Source organism: Centroberyx affinis, unplaced genomic scaffold, assembly GCF_046629955.1.
Source record: "Centroberyx affinis isolate AG114_WGS23_722 - 3 ecotype Tasmania unplaced genomic scaffold, CSIRO-AGI_Caff_v1 ptg001860l_1, whole genome shotgun sequence".
NCBI classification, from domain to species: Eukaryota; Metazoa; Chordata; class Actinopteri; order Beryciformes; family Berycidae; genus Centroberyx; species Centroberyx affinis.
Window position 1 is genome coordinate 240,954 of NW_027280238.1, and position 19,003 is coordinate 259,956.

The window sequence follows — 19,003 nt, forward strand, 5'->3', positions numbered from 1 at the left end:
TAGGCCTTGTCAACTCCCGACCTATCACATGATCAGAACATCTCTGTCACTCTCCTCAGCACCAATTTGACCCTAAGGTAGCTAGCCATGTGCTCCTTAACAGCCCTGGTGTCATTCCTCATGTATTCACTCTTGGGGAATCTGTAAACTGCTGTACAATTGTGGACACCGGAGAAGTGGTTACAATCCAGCACAAAACACTGCATCATTTTCATCATGGAGAGACGGCTGTGGCGTAAAGCACTGTGGAAATTGTAGTTCTTTACCCAGATAAGGCTGTTTTGTACACAGCCTTGATTGTTTTCAAATGTTTCTCAAACTTCAAAACGCAAATCAGTGATCGACTGAATGAGTGGATCCATATGGAACCAGCTATTCTGAAATCTGAGCACTAAAAATGAATGGCCAAAAAACTTGATGACGTCGGGATTGCCATATGACAGCTCTATAAAATATTATGATATGATATGATATGATCATATCTATCTATCTATCTATCTATCTATCTATCTATCCATCTATCTACCCACCCTCCCTCACTCTCCATCCATCCATCCATTCAGGTGACATAACGGGTGGTTTAGAACCACTGTTGCTTATCCAGTTGATTGACAAACTCTGAACCAATAGGGACGAAGCTCAGTTGTAGTGGGCGGGGTTTTCCCTGTAAGGGCATCTCTTGTTTAAAATGTCTCCTTAACAACCGGTCCGGGAGTCAAACAGCTAAACTTTTGAACAAAAGCCACGTAAGTAACATGTAACACTGCATTTATAAAACCCGATAACAAAATGTAAGTCGTATTCATTCGCCAGTAAGTTGGAATAGGTTGCATTTGGGTCAGAAAACATCAACCGGTAGTGTCAGCTGGTTGCCATCTAACAAGCTAAGCTAATTAGCAAACGCTAGCTACGGTTACTAACCTGACCAAGCCTGCGTTCACGCACACCAAGCTTGGTAACGTTAACAGAACAACCTTAACGGGTGATGTTTGACAGTGTTTTCAAATGGAGAAACGAGCTACTTTGCCAGAAACGACGATGAGACACTTTTTGTGGCTAGCTAACATTAGCTAAGTGAGGTTGGCTAACGTTAGCCTCGTCTCTGGCCGGGTAATGTTACAATATACACAGCGTTGTTACTGGCATAACAAGCTGGGTCTGCAGTGCTGATGCTGGCACCAGAATATGTTTCTTTATGTACCATTTCATAGCCAACAAGACCAGGCAGCTACATATCTTTTTGATTCTTTCCCATGTAATGATGTAACTGTTAAATGTCACGTCTTATTTCCAGGAGTCGGAATGGCTGGGACTGGAGAGGGCAAGAAGGAAGAGGCCGACTACAAGAGGCTGAACAGCTTCCCTCTCATCAGGGTATGAAGTGGGACGATGGCAGGAAATAAGAGCCAGGGGCACATCACCTATGAACATGTTCTGTCTGCATTTGGGAGCAGTCCTTTCTTATAATGACAAAAATCTAAATTGCATTTGTAAGTGATGAGTAAGCTTTTGCTGTGATGTAGTATGACTTGGCTGCTGATGTGAAGTAGGCATGGCTGCGACTGCAAAATCTACAGATCCTGACTTAAAAGTAGTCAGATGGTTTGCATTAAATTGACTTAATTTTCTTGAGAAAATCAGAATCACCTTGAAGATTAGGTATACGTTCAGATCATTGGGATTATAAGTAAAATACCCCAATTCACAGATTGCTGCATTACATGTTAACATAGTGACTGACACTCGTCAGTTGCTTGCAGAATCAAAGTTAACTAAGGCAATCACAACTAATCTTAGTTGTTAAATTCCTGTTTACTGTATTATATATGGATGTGAGAGAGAGAGAGAGAGAGAGACAGACAGACAGAGATTCAAAGAGTGAAATGGAGATCATTATCAACTATGTTTGTCTGCAGCACACAGACATGCCAGAGGAAATGAGGGTGGAGACCATGGAGCTGTGTGTGACAGCCTGCGAGAAGTTTGCCACCAACAATGAGGTGTGTGTGTTGTGCTTTCGTTCTTCGATGACAGTTGTTGCTTGTTTATAAATCGATGTATACATGACATCTGTGTCCATAGATACTGGTTCCTGCTAGGGAATTAGTCACTCTCCTGATATGGGCAATTGTTTTGTTGAGAGTGTAAGGCTTAATGTCCCCATGAAATGAACTTCCATTACTTTTACTTCCTGGAAAACAGAGTATCTTTAATGGTGACATCATGCTGCACCAGTAGGCGTAAATAAAAACCAATAAAATATCAGAGATCTTTGAACAATCCCGCCCCTCCACCCCTCCCATCAAATAAAACTGCCTTTCTCTCCCTGACTGATATTCCACTGGATTAGACTTTTGAATGATCCCTCCCTGCGTTATGTACTGCCCCAACATCCTGTTTTAACAGGAAACACATCAAATCAAGGGAGTAAAGATGTGTTTCATGGGGTCTTAAAGTCCTTCACCACGTCGACCATATTCTTCATTGGGATTCTTGGGGCCTGTGTCCACCACCGACCTCTTGAGCGCTTGCAGCGCTGGTGCTGAGCGCTTTGGCAGCGTCAGGTGAGCGCTGGAGCGAGGAGCTGAGCGAGGAGCTGAGACGACGTCTCCGGGTGTTGTTGCTATGATAAACGTTAGCTTAGCTAACGTTAGCTACAAAACGGGTTGGTCCTGTCCCTGCTTCATCCTTATTGGTTGGTAGAACTCTGAAGTGACATTGATGAGCGGTGTGCTTCAGACAAAGTTGAAATTGTTTCAACTTGAGAACAGGTCCAGCGTCACGGTGCTAAAAACAGGTGAGGTACCTGTTTTAGGTCGTAAGCGTTGAAAGTGCAACTTTTCCATAGGAAATAATGAAGAAACAGCACCAGCACTTTTTTCGCAGGTCTTTGGTGGACACGGCCCCTTACTCTGTTTCACACAATGCCTTATTTATTTCTTATTCTGTATTTCTTCTTTTTTTTTTTTTTACGTCTCTCTGTCTCTCCCAGAGTGCAGCGAAGATGATCAAGGAGTCCATGGACAAGAAGTTCGGCAGCTCGTGGCATGTGGTGATCGGCGAGGGCTTCGGCTTCGAGGTCACACACGAGGTCAAGAACCTGCTCTACATGTTCTTCGGAGGGAGCCTGGCTGTGTGTGTGTGGAAATGCTCCTAGCACATCCTTCCTTTCCCTCCTCCTTTCTGACTTTTTCTATGACCAGGCTGGAAATTAACACCAGCTACCAGCCAGATGCTGGTTACGTTTTGGCTGCGGCAGGTCAGTTTGTCTGCGCTAACAGCCGCAGTAGCAGGTGATGAACCATCATTTGGAGGTCTTATCCTGTCCTAAACATGTAGTTGGCTGGCAAAGTGAATTTTGGAGTGCGACAGTCACTGTGGCTGGTAGGCAAAAAAAAAAAGTTTTCATGCCTTGTCTGTCACTGCTCTCTCTCTGCTTTCCACCCTCCATCCATCTCTGATGCCGGATCCGCATTTTGTCATGTGTGAGCGTGCATGTGCAAGCACGAGTTCACCTCCTAAAAAATGCAGCCAGCCAGGGTCTCCAATGTCCTTTCTCCTTATTTCTCTTCAGGGACTGCGTGTGCGTGTGTATGTATGTTTGTGTGTGCTGGACACACACACTGTTTTTGAAAAACATTACATTGTCGCCTTCCTCTGCAGTCTGACCAGATTTTGTGCAACAGTGAAAAATGTTCACGCCATCTGTAAGCTTTCACGCACCGTCTCTCTCTCTCACACTCTTTCTCTCGCTCTCTCCAGTTACACTGTAGTCTTTCAAGAAAATTTTTAATATTTTTTATGTGTAAATATTTTGATGCGACTTGAAGAAAATTCTTTTTAAAGACCAGTGTCATGTTCTTGTTATATTGAAGGGCTCAGACTCTCTGGAGCCAAACAACACTAAACCAGATCCAGTTTTTCTCCCTGTAGAGGTGTTTGTAATAATCCCTAATAAGATAATATCACCCTGCTGGGTGATATTAGCAAATGTGATTGTTTTATGTTGAAGCCAGTTTTAATGATCCAGTGGAATCGACCGGTATGCGTGAACTGACCTGATTGTACAATAAACTCTGAATTGTGATTGAAAAGATCTGATTGATTGATTGATCTGATTGATCTGAAAAGGTGAACGTCAGTGTCGTCTCTGTGCTCCTCACTAGAGCTGCAACGATTAATCAATTAATCGATTAGTTGTCAACTATTAAATTAATCGCCAACTATTTTGATAATCGATTAATCGGTTTGAGTAATTTTTAAGAAAAATAAGTCCAAATTCTCTGATTCCAGCTTCTTAAATGTGAATATTTTCTGGTTTCTTTCCTCCTCTATGACAGTAAACTGAATATCTTTGGGTTGTGGACAAAACAAGACATTTGAGGATGTCATTTTGGGCTTTGGGAAACACTGATCCACATTTTTCACCATTTTCTGACATTTTATAGACCAAACAACTAATCAATTAATCGAGAAAATAATCGACAGATTAATCGACAATGAAAATAATCGTTAGTTGCAGCCCTACTCCTCACTAGATTACTTAGTGGGCTGGGAAGGCTACATTTACATTTTACATTCAGCTGATGCTTTATTCAGAGAGAGTTAGAATGAGTGCAACAGTAGAGTTAAGTTTCAAGTCCTCGAGCACCAACATTACAAGCAACCGCCATTCCTGTGACCCCAGAGAGATCAGTAAGAGAGGAGTGCCGTTAAAAGAATAACAATAAGAGTTGGAGAGAGAGGAAGAAGGGATTTCTGTCGAGTTAAGAGCAAATTAGAATGTGTAGCGGAAGAAGATATGGGAGAGGAGATGTGATTAGCTGTGCAGGAGGGAATGTGAGACCAGGAGCACGGATTAGAGAGCTAATTTTTGGAAATGTGGTCCTCAGATTACAGAAGAGATAATACATCTCCTGGAGGTAGATTTGCTGGGGGCATGACATTTTTCAAACCACTTGTTATAATATTATTCCAAAAACTAATTGGGAGTTGGATGAACACTAGAATCGCAGTGCACACAGATTTTGATTTAAATCCCACACAGCTATGCAGTATGAGCTGCTACACAGGCTTTGCTAGGAATCAAAAGAGACATTTTTCTTGTGGAGGAAAAGATGTGGAGTGTCAGCTGTCGGGTGTTAAAACGTCACAACAGATGAGTGAAAGCGTCTGCTCTACATATTGGAATAAACTGCAAGGAGCTACTTTCATAAGATTTTGTGTGCATCAGAAATATACTGAGGAGAAGACGAACAGACACCACTAAAAAAAGAGAAGAACATTGACGGGTTAGTGTTAATATGGAAAAAGAAAAAAAACGTACACAATTGAATGTTAGAGCCTGTTGTCAGGGTGGATGAAGAAGAGCAGATGAGGCAGGTTTTCCCAGAGAAATGTGGGAAGAAGGACAGCTGCATTGACAGGACATTACTGTGGCATTTAAATAGTCGTTACTTCTCTCCCAAGGCACTTGTCATATTGTGGGGAACAGTTTCTACATCTGTCAAGTTTAGCATTCCTCATTGAAACCGACAGACACGGCTAGACTCAGACATGCAGCTGGCTGTGCTTCGTGATTTCAATGAGGAATGCTTCCAGTCCTAGCAAGCTGTTTGAGGTGCATCGTTGCATCATTACAGAAGTGAAATCAAAGTCATAAATAAAAAACACAACCACAAAGATTAGGATATAGAGAGAGATATCAAAAAGCAGAGAGTACGATATGGATAGGAAGAAGAAAATATAACAAAAGGTAAAAAAAAAAAAGCACCTTCATCTTGCTGTCAAGGACTTTACAGATACAGATGCTGTTACCTGATTCAACACAAGTATACAATCCAGTCCAAGAGCATACAGTTGAGGCCATATATTTAAATACACCTAGGCTAAAGACATTCAAACTCAATTTTTCACAACTCCACATATTTCATGTTACCATACATTTCTTGTGTTAAGTCAATAGGGTGTCTACTTTATTTCCATAAGAGATCATTTCAAAATAATAGCCAAGAAAGATATTTATTTCAGCTTTTATATACTAGAACAGATTTTCAGTGGGTCAAAAGTTTAAATACACCAAGTTGACTGTCTCTTTAAACTGTATGGAAGATTCCAGAAATTGATGGAATTACTTTTGGAAGCTTGTGATATGCCAATTGTCATAATTAGGAGCTAATTGGGAATGCACCTGTGTTGTAATGGGGAGTGCACCTTTATTTAAGGGCCTACCCTCAGAGTCAGTGCCTCTTTGCACTTGATACCATGGGAAAATCCAAGCAACTTAGCCAAGACCTCAGAAAAAGAATTGTGGCGCTCCACAAGTCTGGTTCCTCCTTAGGGGCGATTTCCAAGCGACTGAAGGTCCCACGAGCGTCTGTGCAAAACATTGTACGCAGGTATAAAAATCTTGGAACCACACAGACACTGAATCGTTCAGGAAGAAGGAGAAAATTATCCCCTAGGGCTGAACGAACCTTGGCCCGAAAGGTTCAACTGAACCCCAAGACAACAACAAAGGAGCTGGTGAAGGAGTTGGAGGCACAGGGTACCAATGTGTCTAAATCCACTATTAAGAGAGCCCTACATCGCCAAGGCCTGAAAGGCTGTCGTGCACGGAGGAAGCCCCTACTCCAAGACCGGCATAAAAAAGCGAGAATGAAGTTTGCAGATGATCACCAGGACAAAGACATAGCCTTTTGGAAGAGGGTTCTCTGGTCAGATGAGACAAAAATTGAACTGTTTGGCCACAATGATCAGCGCTATGTGTGGAGGAAAAAGGGTGAAGCTTTCCATCCAAATAATACCATCCCAACTGTGAAGCACGGGGGTGGCAACATTATGTTGTGGGGTTGTTTTGCTAGAAATGGGACTGGTGCACTCCAGAAAATAGATGGCATCATGAGGAAGGAGGATTATCTGCAAATACTGAAGCAACATCTCAAGACATCAGCTAAAAATTTGAAGCTTGGTCGTAATTGGGTCTTCCAGCAAGACAACGATCCTAAGCATACTGCCAAAGTTGTGACAAAATGGATCACAGACAACAAAGTAAAAGTATTGGAGTGGCCATCACAAAGCCCTGACCTGAATCCAATCGAGAATTTGTGGACTGAACTGAAAAGGCGTGTCCGAGTAAGGAGGCCCACAAACCTGACCGAGTTACACCAATTCTGTCAGGAGGAATGGGCCAAAATTCCGGCAAAGTATTGTGAGAAGCTTGTGGAAGGCTACCCTAAGCGTCTGATTCAAGTGAAACAATTAAAAGGCAACATCACCAAATACTAACAGAGTGTATTTAAACTTTTGACCCACTGAAAATCTGTTCTAGTATATAAAAGCTGAAATAAATATCTTTCTTGGCTATTATTTTGAAATGATTTCTTATGGAAATAAAGTAGACACCCTATTGACTTAACACAAGAAATGTATGGTAACATGAAATATGTGGAGTTGTGAAAAATTGAGTTTGAATGTCTTTAGCTTAGGTGTATTTAAATATATGGCCTCAACTGTATGTGCAGGATGTGCAAATGTGTAGAGCTGCATCGATTAATCGATTAATCGATTAGTTGTCAACTATTAAATTAATTGCCAACTATTTTGATAATCGATTAATCGGTTTGAGTAATTTTTTAAGAAAAATAAGTCAAAATTCTCTGATTCCAGCTTCTTAAATGTGAATATTTTCTGGTTTCTTTACTCCTCTATGACAGTAAACTGAATATCTTTGGGTTGTGGACAAAACAAGACATTTAAGGACGTCATATTGGGCTTTGGGAAACACTGATCGACATTTTTCACCATTTTCTGACATTTTATAGACCAAACAACTAATTGATTAATCGAGAAAATAATCGACAGCAGATTAATCGACAATGAAAATAATCATTAGTTGCAGCCCTACAAATGTGCATCATTAACCATCTATATATCAGACTCCCAGATGGAGGTAACATGAACAGAATGTGATCATTTAAAAAGGACCTTTAATTACCAAGTAATTCATACAGATCGTGCAAGCAGGGCAACTATGCAAATATGAAGCAAATGTACAGAATAGAGCATAAGTACAGAAATATATAGGAATGCATCCTTGATATGAACAGATTAGTCCAGAGCTGAGCGTAGGGATGGGACAGTTCTGAATACTTTATAGCGAAGATGAAAGATAGATGTGACAAGTATCCAAAGAGGAAGAAGAACTAAAATTCAGAATGTTCCTGTGTTCCTGTTAAGTGCAGCAGAGAGAAGAGGGCATTTTGACCCAGGAGTGCGGCGAGGGAGGCAGCTTTTGTTTGTTGACAAATTACAACTCAAAGCAGAGTCTGGCAACTTCCACCTGAGCATCTGTTTACTCGAACACCCTGACCCCGAATCAGGTCAGCCTGCACTCTAGCCTCACAAATACTCTCTCTCTCTCTCTCCCTTCTGTTCACACACTCACTGCACAAATCTCTCCATTTCCCACACAATCAGTCAGTGTACTAAACATTAGGATCATATTTCTAATATTGAGCTGCAGGGATGGGCAATTGTGCCATGAAAAGTCTGGAAAGTCTGCAGGTTTTCATTCCAACCAAATTTTATTGACGTGTTGACATGCATTCTAGTAACACGATAACGGGGAAAACCCCAATTTACATGATTGAGTCAGAGTTGGATTTCTCTCCTTAAGTGACGTAAAACTCATTATTTTCATCTGGTCAAGTTTCTGTTAGGGATGGGACAATATCTGGATCTGGATTCCCCCGGATTATCGTGAAAGTAATACACTGATAGCTTTCCCCTGGATTCACCCGGCCGGTCTGTACATGCAATATATCGCAATACACAAATGTGACAATACGTAGCGTGGGGCAGAATAATGAATCATGATCTCAGCTCAATGAGACGCTTGCCCATCACAATTTCACAAGCTCTCCATCCACATTATATTATTTTCACTTTCTGTTGACAGTTTTAAATTGTTTACATCCTAGCAAGCCAGTGCCATCGCTAGAAAGATTTGTGTCTCAGATATAAACAGAATTCTGGACAGCCATACTTTGTTCTCACTGAACTTTTATTTATTACATCATATCGTGGTTGTATCGAATCATATCGTGAGATAAGAATATTGTCCCATCTCTAGTTTCTGTCTCATTACTTTGCACTTTGCAAACAGAACATGCTGGTAGATGTTTACTGCTTCGGGGAAAGTCGTTCTCTACCCGGTTATGTTTGCTCTCATGCACAGATGTAAAAACCAAAAGAAATTAGTCTAAGGGCAAATTCCTAGCGGTGTTAATTGGGTTTCTCATAATGCGATAACGGCCTTTATCTGATCAAGCAAATCACACTCTGCTGTTTACATGAACACTTGAATAATCGGGGAATTGCCTTAGTCGGACTATATTCAGTTTATTGGTGTGCATGTAAACACACTCAATGGTTCTCAGTCAGGACTCAGAGCTCTGCTGGCTTTCACTCTCTCCATCTAATCAGGGATTTACACCTGAGACGCCCTGGTGAATTCAATGAACCACCTGGCAGGACAGAAAACCAGCAGCACTCTCTGCCTCGAGGACCAGGATTGAGAACCTCTGGCTTCAAAATCCTTCTTTGACCTTTCTCCACCGCGTATACATCTACATCTCCCCTTCATGATTGAAGTGGATTTGATAGGGATAGATCTGGATTCCCCCGGATTATCGTGAAAGTAATACACTGATAGCTTTCCCCTGGATTCACCCGGGCCGGTCTGTTTCACGGAAGGAGCCCGTGTTTGTAATGTTTTGTACACTCAGCATATACTGTTCTGCTGCAATTAGTCTAACACCCCCACCGATGAATCAAGTCAGTCTTGTGTCAGTAAACACGGTCCCACCCTCCGCTGGATCTCATTCATTATTCACCTCAGACGCTCTTTATATATCTCCTCCCTCTCCCTGTGTCTCCTTGACTTCATTAAATATTCATACAAAGAGCCACAGAGTCACACTGAGGACTCTAGCTGGTGGCTTGCTCAATCTCAACACTGAAACGCTGAATACATTCCCCAGGATGTAGACTCATTATTTTGCTTTGCTTTGCTATTTTGTTGAAAGTTTGAGTGAAGTGAGGAACCGATCACCACCAGAGTAAACAGGCACTTAGTGTGAATAGTGAATGTCTGTCTTGCAAAGTGGTAATCCTCAGATTTTTATTTTTTATTTTGTCTCCATCTTTGGTGTGAATCGCTCATCGCTGTGGTGTTTTCTTGCACTGCACTTCCCAGAAATCACCTGTCAATCACTGTGACGTATTTTTCCTTGGATTCTCTCTTGATGCAGTTTGAGTTTCTGTAACGGAATTGTATCCAATTCCGGACACTCGGTCACTCACGTAATTTCCGGTGTTTACCAGCATTTTTTATACAGAATTCCCAACTGAAAGCTAAGTGATGTAAATTCATACACATTTCAGAAGCTAGGTATCAAATTTCATAAATATCTATACACATTTAAGCATATAAAACACTAAGTTACGAACTTAGTCACGAACAATTAGCGGGAAGCCTTAAATCCCACTTTGGGCGACAGTTACTTCATGTAGAGAATCGGTATTGGCTGATTAATGTTACAATCTTACATCTTACAAGTATCTGTAACATTATGAAGGTACAGGAAGGATCAATAAAGGGTTAATATTGAGTATATGAATACACCGACACGGACAAAAGTAAGTGTCCGGAATTGGATACGAATTTTTAATCTCAAAAATAGGTGCGCTATCATCCATTTGCAGGGACTGGAAGAAAATCAATTACAAGTTAAGGTAAAAGCGATATTAAACTTTAAAAAAGACAGATGGAGGATTCTTAATTTATGAGAAACTTCAGCGAAAACAGTACAGGATGTTCATTCCAAACAAACCGCTGTTGCTGCTGTCGACAGCGGGCGTTTACAGCAGCAAATGTAAAAGCTTTCATATGCTGCATGTAACTTGAATCACTGTTGTGTTACATCAGTCAGAGAGAGGGAGTAGACTGTTATTGATATGCAAAATATCATAGATTATTAATTTAACTGTTGCTGTTAACAATGTTTGGTACCATTACATTGTGTCCTCACCCCATGCTGCTCTGTTTTGAGAAGCTCAGTATCTTAGCAACCTCCTTACCACCTGCAATGACGGATGGAAGACTGGAGTGTCCATGAGCGTTTTTATGTGTGTGTGTGTGTGTGTGTGTGTATCAGAGAGAGAGAGAGAGAGAGAGAACAGAGAGAGAGGGGAGTGGGCAGGTAGCTGAGAGTGTGGTGACTGACATCTAACCGAATTCAATAGCTGGTAAAGAAAAGGAGCGGACAGAGGGAGTAAGTGGGTGTTTGAGAGTTCAGTGACTCCAAATTCACAGATTTCAACAGCTACTCAAGGAAGAGAGAGAGAGAGAGAGAGAGAGAGAGAGGAAGGGTAGGAGAGAAAGAGAGGAACGGGTCGGGCGGTCAGCAGGTACAGATGGAGGGCGACAGGACAGTAGCCGAATAGAAGAGAGCTAAAGGGAGGGATAAATATTTCATCTGTGCAGCGCTAGTGGGCTTTTCTGTTGAGAAATGAGAAACACAATCCAATATTAATACGAGTGTGTGTTTGTCTTTATGCGTGTGTGTGTGTGTGTGTGTGTGTGTAGCTCCCACTGAGTCCATTTGGACTGTCAGCAGCTGTGGCTAGAGTTATATCATTAGCTCAACTCCAGCCTGAAATAAAAACAACCCGCAAAGTACTGAGAAGATGGAGGAGGGAGAAAGAGTGGTAAGGAAGAGGCAGCGAGGAGAGGGAGATGTGATAATGATAAAAGATGACTGCTGTGTGTGGTTGTGCGCACGTGTCTTGGATCAAGTGTGAAGCAGCTCGTTTATAATACATCAGTGGGAGACTGAGAGAGAGAGAGAGAGAGAGAGGGGGAGTGCATTAGATGAAAAGTGAGAAATTTAGTAAAAAAAAAAGAAAAGAACCAGAGGGCCGGGAGGTGAGCTGGGATAAGAAGAGAGAAAGAAGAAAAAAACCCAAAGCAGACGAGTGGAGAGAAAGAGATGGAGGTGCACAGGCAGACAAGATGCTGCCTGTTTGATGCCTCTCATCACGTTGCTTGGCCTGAAGTTATCCTTCAGAATGTTTTTTTTCACCCGTCTTTATGCTCCATGTTTATAAACTGCCAAATCAAGAAAGAAGGGAAAAAATGATCCCATGATGGTCCATGATCTGCGAGCTGTCAATCATTAGGAAAACAAGCCCATTTTATATCCGTTATATCTCATTAATGACACAATTACTTTGAAAATCGCCATAAGGAAACACATTAGAAGAAGTGAAATTAGCTACTGAGACCATAACCTCTTGTTGAAAAAATGTATTAACTTTATATTTTTAGTGAGAAGTTGGGTTGTGGTCCCATTGACTTCATGGAGTTGGGCGGTTTGGAGTCTTTTTGGAGCCGGCATCTCGTGGACGTTAGAAGAACTGCCGCTGCCGGCATTGGCTTCAAAATTCACTGCTTGGTTTCAACCAGCTCATCTCCTCTGCTTCACTTGCACTTAGCTGATGCTCTTATCCAGAAGTGCAACCTGAGAATAACATTATATTCCTAAAAGGGCAAGAGTGAAAGCTAAGGTAAGCTAAGGTAGGAGAAGAGACTGTGTTAGTCCTGAAATAGACAATAGATCATATGGTAATGAAAATTGATTGGTTTTCAGTTTAAATTTGAAGATTTCCATAGAATTCGCTTACTTAATCGCAAGAGGAAGTTAATTCCAACAAAGTGTCACAGTAATGATCAAATGTGAGATGGTGATGTCTAAATAAACACGAAAATAAATAAGAGGCAGCTGCATGTCATTTCTCCCTTCTTTCTCTCTCTCTGTCTCATTCTAATCTCTTTGTTGTCTTTCAAGAAAGTGTTTCATGTTTCATATGTGTAAACATTTTGATGGGACTTGAAAATTTGTTTTTGAATCCTTTGTTGTCTTGTTATGATAAAGGGCTCTGACACCCTGAATCCACTTCTATCTATCTATCTATCTATCTGTCTGTCTGTCTATCGGTGAATACAGGCGAAAGCTGTGTTTCCTTATTGAATGAACCTGTTAAATCTGCTTCATCCACGAAGCAGAGATGTAGATGTGAGTATTACAAAGATGAAGAAGAGCGAAGCACTCAAAGGGTCAACCGGGCCTCATGAATGTTCAGACAGTATTTCCAAACTCAAAGGTGATAAGAGACACTGCTTGGTTTCAACCAACTCATCTCCTCTGCTTCACTTGCACTTAGCCGATGCTCTAATCCAGAAGTGCAACCTGAGAATAACATTATATTCCTGAAAGGGCAAGGGTGAAAGCCACAGCAGCCTGATGCAGTGGTTAGAGGGGCCGTCCTTCAGCCAGAGGGACCAGGTTCAAGTCCCCATGACAGCAGGCATCCTCCTTGCTGAAGTGTCCTTCAGCAAAACACTGAACCCCTGCCAGCTCCAGGAGTGCTGCTCTGTAGCTGAGCCTGAGCTCTGCAAATGATGTAATACAGCAGACAGACAGTGTGTAATGATACAGACAGACCAGGAGGCAGCCCTAACCTGGGTTCCCAATGGCTGGTTCCTATATAAATACTGTGAAAGCTAAGGTAAGTTAAACAGGTAGTGTTGAGACACTGGCACATATTGTCCAGCGACCCTACAGTAGGTTGTGCTTTCCAAAACCCTCCGACATCTGGTAAAGAGTGACCTTTATATAAGGCCGAAACATTTCTTGTCCTCCCTCCCTCCTGGTAATTTCCCCTGTTCCAACTGTATCAATTGTAATGCCATGATCAAGGGAGATCACTTCTTACACCCACATACAGGCAAAAAAATCAGGTGTCAGGGGTAGAATTACATGCAAAACTACACATGTGGTGTATTTACTGAAATGTCCTTGTGGCTTTTGTTATGTTGGGAAAACAACCAGAGAACTGAAGACCAGAATTTCTGAACATAAGAGGGGACATCAGGACCAAAGATGAACGGTCTCCCATAGCCAGACATTTCACTGCTACTGGCCATGAGGTCTGTAGACTACGTTTTCAGGGCATTGAGGTAAAAAAAAAACGTGTGTTTTCATATTGATGACTGTATATATATATGTATATAATACTGTAAATATATTTTCTTATGTTTACTTATGTTCTATGCACAGTTATTGCTTGATTGATAATTGAAGACCCTGGTTGTTTATAAATATGGGCCACTCCCACTAGGGAAACAGAAACACTGAGGAAGGCCAAGGGCTGAAACACATACGTTACTGTGGCTGCTGTGCAAATAAAAGACATTTTTCTATATAGCTTACGTTTCTTGAGTTGGCACCCGAAGAAGTTGAAGTTTGGAGTCGAGCACGCCTATTCTCGTTGTTTCAAAGCTAAGGTAAGCTAAGGTAGGAGAAGAGACTGTGTTAGTCCTGAAATAGACAATAGATCGTATGGTAAGGAAAACTGATCGGTTTCCAAAGAATTAACTTCCTTAATCGCAAGAGGAAGTTGATTCCAACAAGTGATGTCTAGGAAAATAAATAAGAGGCAGATGCATGTCATTTCCCCCTTTTTATCTCTCTCTCTGTCTCATTCTAATCTCTTTGTTTTCTTTCAAGAAAGCGTTGTTTGTGTCATATGTGTAAATATTTTGATGGGACTTGTTATTTTGTTATTTTGATGTGAATTGTTTTTGAAATCCGTGTCTTTTTGTTACAATGAAGGGCTCTGACTCCCTACATCCACTTTTTCTTCCTGAAGAGAAGAAAAGCCCATCTATCTATCTATCTATCTATCTATCTATCTATCTATCTATCTATCACTGTATCTGTAGGGTAGATAATGTCATAACCAATGAATTACATTATACAGGTGAAAGCTGTGATTCCTTATTGAATGAACCTGTTAAATCCACTTCATCCGTGAAGCAGAGATGTAGATGTGAGTATTACAAAAATTCAAAGGGTCAACCGGGCCTCATGAATGTTCAGAAAGTATTTCCAAACTCAAAGGTGATATTTGGAGAGGGAAATGTTGTATTAAACTATAGGGAAAAAACAATCCAAGGCACTCAAGATGTGAGGCACTAAAGATTTCTCCCTATCTGGGCCTCATGTCCTGTTTTTAACTTTTCTATTATGATATAGCCAAGAAAATAAAGACTTTTAAACTTTATGCCTAAAATCTTGAGTTAAGTTTTGAGGACAAGTGAGGTGCAACTCAATATTAGGGAGGTGGTCCTCTCCTTTGCACACTCAGTATATACAATATGTATATCAAATAAATAGTCAGATGTATGATTATTTTATATGGTCAGACCGTCACCATGGCATCATACACAGTGCCGTGCAATTCAATACTTCTGAACTCTGTCAGATCTTCCACGTGGACAGGTCTGCTCTCACACACACACACACGCACGCACGCACACACACACGCACGCACACACACACACACATTCTAAAGAGCCGTACTTCAGAGAGCGAGTTGCAGTGTATCCTGGGGGAATCTCCATGAGGTCTGTTGAGCCTTTATCAAAGTCTCAGCACGAACACACACAGAATATGAAAGGTCTGTCTCGCCCACCGTCTGCCTTTGAGGGCTGCTTTGTTCAGGCCTCTGGCAGACAAGATAATGTACTGTACGGATATTTACATTGTCATTTCCAAATGACACACTCACAGTTTCTTCCTTTCTGCCTCTCTTTCTGTCTCTCAGTATTTCTCTCTATCAACAGACTTAGATCCACAGGCAAAAAACTTTAACTGTTATGAAGCCTACATTAAAGACAAAGGTAGAGCATTTGGAACAACCTGCCTGAGGAAATACAATTAGCTGAACTCTGCAGTTTCTTTAATTAGTGAGATTAAGCAATAAGTAAGGTTTTCACTGTCGCATAGCTCTCAGTGACTAGATTACTCAGTGACTGGATGACTTCACTAGGTGCTGAGATTCTGGCTTGCAAGAAATTACGTCTTTGAACACTGAAAAAAGCCTCGTTCTTAATCCAAAAAAAGCATAAAAAATGCCAAATCAATATTATCATTACAGTATTTAGCATGGTGATCTATTACCTCTTCATTAGATATTTCTGATCGCAAGGCATTTAACGGGGTCAAAAGCAAAATACTGCAGTGCAACAACGATCCTCTGCCCCTAGAAGCGGATGCAGGGCTTAATCTGAGAAATGTTGAAATTAAATCCCGGATTAATGCCATTTACTATATAGGCGCCATATAACCATTTTAACAGCTCAAAAAATGTGATTTAGTGTTGATTCAGTCCTTAATGCCCCTTTAAAATCGTGAATAAAATATGAAACCATCAACATTAATCCAGAGTGCAGGAAGGCTGTTTCAGGCTTGTCATTTTTCATCATCCTGCTGTCTATATACCAAGTGCGTGGTCAAGTTTTTGGATGTGTGTGTGCTACAGTAGCTCCTCAGCATACAGACAAACACAGTCTGTCCTCAAGCTGTTTCTATGGCACCAGGCTGTCTAGTCTTTAGTCTCAGTTTGTTATTTATGATGGTCAGGCAGTTTGCAATTTGCAAAGAGGGTCAAGTGTACAACATTTAGATTCAAATTTTAGCTATTTAGCTGACTCTCTTATCCAGAATGACTTCCAGTGAGTGCAACTGTAGAATAAGCTTCAATTCCTAGGTCACCAATATTACAAGCAACCAATAGTAATGACTGCAAGAGCCAAAGTTGCCAACTGCAAAAGTCAAAACACCAAAACCACCTTCCTAATAATGAGTTTCCTCCCAATCAATATCTCAGTTGTCTCAAGGATAAGAAACCCTTCAACTGTCTGCCTCCCTTCACCTTCATTACTGAGGTGTATTTCATAAGTGAAATCAATAAAGGGTCACTAAGGGACCGCAGACCTTAATATGAATCCCCTAACAATATCGAACTGCTGGATGATAACAGCAACATTTTTCCTGCCTAAATTGGAATTTGAAAAGTCTAACTGGTGAATAGACTGACAGAGAGAAGGGCAAACTTTAAAAGAGATGAGTAAACACATTGATCTGTATCCAGATCACCTTAACCTGGCACCGCTCCCTGCCCGTGTGAAGAAAGTAAAAAGTGGAGAAAAGCACAAACAAATGAATAAAAGGTGAGCGGAGGCTGGAGCTCTGCCTCAGTCCACAGAGAAACAACAACGAGAGAGCGGTGGTGGCCTTTGGAAAGAAAGAAAACTGGGTGAGTTGAAAGTTGTGCCTTCATTCGTCTCAGTTACTTTCTATTTGCATCCTTTTATGTCCATGCTTGAGTAGTTTTGTCCAGTGAATAGAGAGACAACAGCAGATACTAGAATGGGATTTAAAGGGCTATGTAGGAGTAGCTTGATTTACTAAATCTGTTGATATATTTTAATGAGAGTGTAAAAAGTTAGCGGTGCCTTAACTCCATTATCAAGCCCATTTTCTTCATTATGTGTGCTTCCATTTGCTTGATGTGGTCTCTTGGGTTGATTTTCTCTGTTCTATGCCATATGGCTCTCTCTATCTCTCTTAACTTCCATTTTTAACTCTGCTCTAACACTTTTTCTTTTTCCGCTTTCCCTTCTCCTTCCCTCCTTCTATTCATGTTACATAACTCTCTCTCTCTCTCTGTCTCTCTCTGTCTCTATTTGTCTCTCTCTCTCAGTAGGATGAGGTGGCGTATGCACCGTCGCTCCAGGACAATCTGTCTGTCCTTGGCCTTCGTCACTGTTTTCCTCCACCTCTTCCTGGCGCTCGTGTCTCTCTCCATCTCCCAGCAGCCCTGTGACGCCCCCCCTCCACCCAGGACACATACCCTGAGGGCCCTGGCACGCACCAACCACACCGCCGTGGGGGTCAGCGGTCTGGCCGAGCCGCTGCCTGATGACACACACATGGATTCTCCCAATATGGATGCCAAAGGTCACCCACAAATGCTTTCTGCCTCACTCAAAACGACCACTAAGGCTGGTTTTGAGGACTTGTCAGTCAGGGATAAACCTGTTGCTTCAGTCAACATGGCTGACAAGGGCTTGTCAATGAAAGAGGGTAAAAATTCCTCGCTCAACATGGCAGCCAAGGTGGGTCGCTATGGCGACAGCGTGGCTGAACCCGTGGAGTCTGGGCTGTCAAAGTTAGAGGCACTCTTCAGCCACCCGCTGTACAATATGCCCAGCCCGCCCGTCCCGGAGGAGGACTGGCTGCTGAAAGTCAAACCGAAGCTCAAGGCCAGTGAGAAGAGCTCCCAGATGTGGTGAGTGTGCGGCACTGTGGAGGTGCAGAAAGTCTGTGTGTGTGTGTGTGTGTGTGTGTGTGTGTGCATGCATGTGTAGAGGTCAGTGTCTAGAGTAACTCTTACTTTTTTTTTTTTTTTGTGTTAACTAGTAACTTAACATGTTTTGTTTTTTTTCTTTTTCAATTCTTGCAATCCGTTGCAATTTACTTTTTAAAATGGAAATTTTGATACTTGATACAGTCCATTTACCATTACTTTTATTTTTCTTTCATTTTGTTTCATTTTTGTTTGTGCAAATTTAATCTTATCTTGTGTAGACAACATGCTGCTAACATAAATTCGATTGGCTTACTGTTTTAAAAACAGATTAACAATCTATTGCATTTTAAAACAATGATCAACAACACACTTGGCAGCACAAGCCATATTGCTACGGCATGTGAAGTGAGCAACGCAAAAGTACAAATTACTTTTAATACAGAGTAACTTTGTACTGCAACGAGTTACTTTTTAAGGTAAGTTACAAATGAAAGTAATTACTTTTAAAAGTAACTTTCCCCAACACTGGTGGAGGTATGACATTTTATGTTTATGACATTTTCAAAATTCAGCATCCTCTGGTTTGTGTGTTTCTGAACATGAACAGTCACAACTACTTAACATTTCTCCTTTGACATCATCTCCCTTCTTTCTTCATAAACCAATTCACTACCCCTCCTCTGTCCCATCTCCCACCTTAACCCTCCACCCCTTTTCCCCC

At 41.4% G+C, this 19,003-nt stretch overlaps 2 protein-coding genes across 2 annotated transcripts in view; both read left to right on the forward strand.

The window, feature by feature from the left end:
• The first annotated feature begins 676 nt into the window (after window positions 1–676).
• Window positions 677–4,071, forward strand: LOC139653073 (dynein axonemal light chain 4). Its single transcript, XM_071530029.1, has 4 exons — window positions 677–746; window positions 1,295–1,374; window positions 1,917–2,000; window positions 2,993–4,071. Exons 2-4 carry the CDS (start codon window positions 1,303–1,305, stop codon window positions 3,155–3,157), a joined length of 321 nt encoding a protein of 106 aa, XP_071386130.1. The 5' UTR covers window positions 677–746; window positions 1,295–1,302; the 3' UTR covers window positions 3,158–4,071.
• Window positions 4,072–17,677: 13,606 nt separating this feature from the next.
• The window catches only part of LOC139653059 (extracellular serine/threonine protein kinase FAM20C-like), a 40,243-nt gene continuing 38,917 nt past the window's right edge, over window positions 17,678–19,003 (forward strand). The window contains exons 1-2 of the mRNA XM_071530008.1: window positions 17,678–17,930; window positions 18,084–18,261. Coding sequence (XP_071386109.1) covers window positions 17,678–17,930; window positions 18,084–18,261 — 431 coding nt within the window. The remainder of the gene's footprint in view (window positions 17,931–18,083; window positions 18,262–19,003) is intronic.

What these genes read in the sequence shown, in the direction of transcription:
- LOC139653073 (XM_071530029.1), top strand. Translation starts at nt 1,303, where the DNA reads ATGGCTGGGACTGGAGAGGGCAAGAAGGAAGAGGCCGACTACAAGAGG. An exon ending in ACAGCTTCCCTCTCATCAGG is followed by an intron (nt 1,375 to 1,916) that starts GTATGAAGTGGG and finishes GTTTGTCTGCAG; the next exon opens with CACACAGACATGCCAGAGGA. An exon ending in AGTTTGCCACCAACAATGAG is followed by an intron (nt 2,001 to 2,992) that starts GTGTGTGTGTTG and finishes TGTCTCTCCCAG; the next exon opens with AGTGCAGCGAAGATGATCAA.